This window comes from Artemia franciscana, chromosome 17 (assembly GCF_032884065.1).
Source record: "Artemia franciscana chromosome 17, ASM3288406v1, whole genome shotgun sequence".
NCBI classification, from domain to species: Eukaryota; Metazoa; Arthropoda; class Branchiopoda; order Anostraca; family Artemiidae; genus Artemia; species Artemia franciscana.
This window is the reverse complement of record NC_088879.1, coordinates 13,857,265-13,863,264: the sequence shown is the minus strand read 5'-3', so window position 1 is coordinate 13,863,264 and position 6,000 is coordinate 13,857,265. Positions and strand designations below refer to the sequence as shown.

Genomic DNA, 6,000 nt, shown 5'->3' with positions numbered 1-6,000 from the left:
GAGAGAGAGAGAGAGAGAGAGAGAGAGAGAGAGAGAGAGAGAGAAAGCGGAAAAAAATCGGCTCGTAGACACGGATGGGACTTATAAACTAATTTATAAATAAATCACTTTACATTCAGTCCCACTACTATAGGCAGAAAGAACTATCTCTTTCAATTTCTTTTTGTATGTATAGAGTGATGGTGACTCATTTATTAAATCAAGTAGTTTATATTTGTTGGCAATCTTAGGAAGTTGATATCTTAAACTTAGTCTTGATCTCTCATTTTTAATAAAAGGAAAAAGAAACTTACTCCTTGCTCTTGATAAATGGCTATGTTTATTTTCAACCAAGAGTTTCATTTTATTGAAAAAATTATCCCTACGTTGGATTTCTAAAAACCATATGCCTATATTAAGGTGAAAAATTTGTTGTAAATGAAGAATATCAAGAAATAAAAATGATGTTTTAATTTCAGATAATTCTTTTGTCTTCCTAGGGTGTGTTAAAAAAAGGTCCAGGATTCTTATTGCCTTGTTTTGGACTATTTGGAGTCTTCGTAAATGTGAATGGAATGTCAGCATCCAAACGGTCGGGCAATATTGAAAATAGCATTCCATTAATGAAAAATATAATTTTCTCATTATTTGGTAAGGAAACAAGAACTTTACTCTATGCAAACAGCCGAGATTCCTGGATACTGTTGCCTCGAGTTTATTAATATGCGCCTTGAAAAACAGAGTTGAGTCAATGTAGATACCTAAATATCTAAATACATCCACTCTTTTTATAGAGAAAGCTCCAATGCTAATAGTTTTAATTAACACACGCTTCACTGCTCTCGAACTTCTCCCAAAAATCACAAATTCCGACTTCTCTAGGTTAGGTATTAGTCGATTAGCATGAAACCAAGAATTTACATTAAAAGCAACAGTTTCGAGGTCCATTTGTAGGTCCTCCTCGTTGCCAGCCTTCAAACTAATTGCTGTGTCGTCTGCAAACAATATTGATAATTCATTGTCCGAAGACATGCATTTTGGAAGGTCATTTATGTATATAAAAAAAAGTAACGGCCCCAATACAGACCCTTGTGGAACCCCTATATTTTCTAAAGGAAAAATATGAGATGATTCCTCTCCAATTTGGACTGTAAAACTTCTTTCTAATAAATAAGATCTGACTAACTCAGGAGCTATTCCACGAATTCCTACATTTTCCAATTTATCAAAAAGATTTGTATGCTCGATTGTATCAAAAGCTTTTTTAATGTCAAAAAATATAGTTGCCGCCATAACTATCATCCATAGCATCTGATAAGAAATTATGTAAAGCAGCTACTGCTTGCTCTTTTGACCTACCACACAAGAAACCAAACTGATTGGGAGAAAAAAATCATTCTTTACCAGAAATGAAGTAAATCTACACTTTATTATTTTTTCAAAAACTTTAGAAACAGGTGATAAAATAGCAATATTATTTGGTAATTATAATTATAATTATTAATATAATATAATTACATATAATATAATTATATAATATAAATTATATAATTATATTATATTATAATTATAATTATTATATAATTATATATAATATAATTATATAAATATAATTATATATTATATATAATATAATTATATATTATATATAATATAATTATAATATAATTGTAATTATTTGGATTATCCTTATCGCCTTTTTTAAACAAAGGTAAAACCTTAGCTACTTTAAGATAAACTGGAAAAAGACCATTTTTCATACAAGAATTAAAAATAAATAAAAGTGGCTGACTAAGTACTTCAGCTAATTCTTTAAATAGAGAAGTCGACATACTGTCACATCCTATCGAAAATCTGTTTTTCAAACTAGTAACAGCTTTTTGAAATTCCAAGAACTGAATAGGGTACATAAAAATAGTCTTATCTAATTTATTTGGAATATATTTTCTATGATTATGTGTCCCATCAGAAATTTGATCCACCAGATCACGTCCAATTTTCCTAAAATGGTTAGCAAATGCTTCTGCTATTACTCTCTCATCCGTTATTTTAACTCCTTCATTAGTTGTAAATGGGATGGAAAATTTCTTGTTTTGACATTATTTATTCTTTCATTTATTATTTTCCATGTTTTCCGCGGTGAATCGCATTCACTAATTTTCTTTTGATAATATTTTGCTTTTGCCTCTCTAAGAACAAAAGTTAACCGATTTTTATATTTTTTAAAGTTTTCAATATTAATTTCATTTGGATACTGCATCTTTACCTTATATAATCTATTTTTTTTCTTTTATACTATTTAATAAGCTTTGAGTAACCCATGGCTTACGAGGTAAATCCTGACTTTTTCTTAATACCAAAGGACATACTCGGTTAAATATTTGGTTAAACTTACTATAAAATAAAGCAATTGACTGATTTTGGTCTTCAATATTTAACAGGTCACTCCAGTCTATATCTCTTATTTTTATTTTCATCTCATCTATTTTTTTCTGGTTAATTACCCTCTTATAACTTTTATTTGGTCTCTTTCCACGCTCCATTCCTAATCCAGGGAAGTCAGAAACAACAACACAATGATCAGACGTATCTTTTAAAATAATATGGGTATCAGAGCAATTTTGTGATGTGAAAATGTTATCAATAAAAGTTGCATGGTTATCACAAATTCTTGACAGTAGTAAGCAAGTAGGTAACAAACCATGCAAAAATGAAATGTTCAAAAATGCCAATCCCTTATTGGATGTCACAGCATTATGACGCATTAAATCAACATTACATAAAATGGATGTTGTTGGGTCAGAGCATCTAGCAATGACTCATATTGTCTTAAAAACTCTTGAAGACTAGACGATGGTGGCCGATATACTACAATTACCAAAAACGTATTTCTTCCATCATTCACTTCTACTACACAACTCTCAAATAGCATCTCAACATTTCAAATCATAAAATCATTACGTAAAGAAGATGTAAAGTTATCTCGTATAAAAATACCTACTCCTTCCCTCCTGATCTTTTTGCGACTAACACCGCAAAATCGATAATTTTCATAATGTTGAAATGTATTATTTTCGTCAAGGAATGTTTCACAAACTCCCAACACATCTGTTGAAGATACTTTAAAAAAATCAAGATATAAAAATAAAGTTAAAAAAAAAATATAATAAATGTAAATATAAGTAAATATATAATATATATATATATATATATATATATATATATATATATATATATATATATATATATATATATATATATATATATATATAAACATCAAGATAAAAAAATAAAGAAGATACTTCAACACATCTGTTGAAGATACTTTAAAAAATTTTTAATTGCAAAAAATTTAGGCTGCTATTTAGTCCTCTACAATTCCAAAATGACATTCGTTTTATATGATTATTTAAAGGTGGAAGACCATGAATACATAAATATTTATTTTTAGGTGCAATATAAGGAACTGACATATCTTGATCTTGACGAAAATTTATGAAAATATTTATTTATGTCAAGAGGATATTTTTCCAGTTCCTCCAGCCTACCAGCAGGGACTTGAAAAATATTCAAATCATCCATAATCTAAATTCAATGATAATTCCGTATCCCATGTCTGTGAGCCAATGTAAAGACAAAAAGAGGAAAGAAAAGTAAAGAAGAAGAGAAAAAAGACGAATATTTCGAAAATAAGAACAATTTTCGAACAATAAGAACACAAAAAACTTTCTTCACTCGTAATTTTGTTACTACCCTTCATTTCATTCAAATTATCCCTTCGCGCGTCCAACCCAACCTTCAAACAAATCAAATACAGAAAATAACTGAAAAAAAGAAAAAGATTTCACTTTTCCATAGAACTTCCAGATCCACCTCTATGAATATCAACTCTATGCGCCGGATATGCGCCAAAACTGAATCCATGAAATCCTTATTTACTTTGTCAACAGTTATTAATAGGTTATCGATAATAAATTTTTGCAAAGTACACCTGTATTTATAAAATAAAGCCGTTTTTAACTTAAAAATACAACGTTTTACAGCTCTTCAACCTGGTAACAAGCCGAAAATACTTGACCCTCTCCATTTCAGTGCCAAAAATAGTTTTGTTTTTCAGGCCCAGGCACTGGTCCATAGAGAACCTCCGAGCTCATAGACATTTTTTATAATTTAGAAAGAGAGAAAGATTCCTTTATTAGGACTTTATCAACTAGGACTGTGTTTTGGGACGTGTGCCAACTTCGTCGGAGCCAGAGGAAACCGTAGCTAGAACACGCAAGTTACTGAAGCAAGCCAAAGGCTCTCTCCATCTTAGTGCCAAAAAAAAAAACAGTTCTTTTTTAGGTCCCAGCCTATTGAAAAACTCCGAATTTTCTATGCTATGAAAATCCCTTTGGATACGGTAAAAATGATATGCTTCCTAGGTTTTAAGTTTTCTCGTGGTTACCGATAGTATAGCAGTTAAATTAGCAAAACAGAATTGTTCTTACGAATAAAAATTCCAATATCTGATTGAGGATCAACTCCAGGTAATCACTCTTGAATTTGTTGCAGCTCGTGATGAATATCGTCTGAGAACAGAATTGCTTGAACGTGAACTGAACGACCTTCGTGTCCGTCAAGATGAGCTACAGGGAGCAGCAAATCAAGCACGGAGTCTGAAGGATGAAGTTGACATCCTTCGTGAGGCAGCTGGAAGACTGGAAAAGGCAGAGGCTACTGTTGAAGGGCTGAGGAAGAAACTGGAAGAATGTAGCGAATTGAGGAGTCAAATGAAGGCCTTGGAGGATAAAAATACCGAATATTTGCACAGAAATATGGGTCTTGAAGAGGCAAGTCATGTTACAGTTTCCAGAGCTTTTAAGGGCTTCGGGTACCGAGTACTGATGCCGAGTAGAGGAAACAAGAAAATGTGACTGTGCTAATTGGTTAAGTGCAAATTTGCGAAACCATATATATCTTAGAAAATTACGACGAATTAGGATTTGGTATTAGCAATGATAAACTCCACATACAGTTATACAGTCTTTGGTTGTAGCGACCCCCAAATAATAAGAAAAAAAATGTGAAAAATCCGCTAAAAATAAGTTAAAAAAGCAACAGCACGAAACATTATTTTTGGGACTTTAACTTTAGTCTCACAAATTCTGATTTTAGCTTATGCAATGGTGCTGGAACACAACCTGAAAATTTACAGAACTGATCAAAACTACGAAAGTAGTTATTCGTATGACTACTTTCTGGTGTCTTGTTGGATATAAATATTTTTCTTAGCACCATTTTTCGTCTTTCTATCCAATTTTAAAATAATATCATGATTATCTGCATCTTCTTGAAGTTTAACATTAATTTCAGATACAAATTGGAATTTGAGAAAAAGGTCTATTGCATTAGAATAAGCTACTGTTTTTGAGTTTCTGACTATTTCTATTCGCTTTATATTATTTATTTATATTATTTTCTTATTTATTATTATTATTATCTTTTTATTATTATCTTTATATTATTTATATTTTCTATTCGTGTTAGTTCTAGCACTATCTCTCTCCATACCTAACTTCACTTAATGGACTATTTTCACTTCTTTTGACTCAAGGTCGTTCAGGGACTATTCTTGAAATGGTCTTAATTTGTTAAATATTGATACGGCAAGCTGTCTCATATGTCAGGAATTCAACAAATTGGCTCAGGCCTTTGACGCTAGCTTTGTTTTATCGCTTTGGATATGATTTACCATATTTTGCCTGTTTGATTGTTCTAAACTCAATATGTTAGTCTGAGTAATAAGAAGGAGTGGTATTTTTATATCAGTTTGTGCGTTAATACCACCATTAAAGGATTTCTGCATTAGAGAAGAAAATATGAAAATACTGCCAACAGAAGTTAAAATATTTCAGTTAATGTTGGTGAAGACTGTCCGTTTTTGACGGACTATATGAATTTTGTCAATTATCTGTGGGTGGATCAGTAGCAGGAGCAGTGAAGCTTAATAAACAATCAAAATAAAATCATTTTACCCTT

General features: G+C 31.0%; 1 protein-coding gene across 2 annotated transcripts in view; it reads left to right on the top strand.

Moving 5' to 3' along the window:
• Nucleotides 1–6,000, top strand: part of LOC136037888 (protein Hook homolog 3-like) — a 99,439-nt gene that overhangs the window by 50,217 nt on the left and 43,222 nt on the right. For both annotated transcript variants that reach the window (XM_065720742.1, XM_065720741.1), the window contains exon 7: nucleotides 4,534–4,811. In XM_065720742.1, coding sequence (XP_065576814.1) covers nucleotides 4,534–4,811 — 278 coding nt within the window. The remainder of the gene's footprint in view (nucleotides 1–4,533; nucleotides 4,812–6,000) is intronic.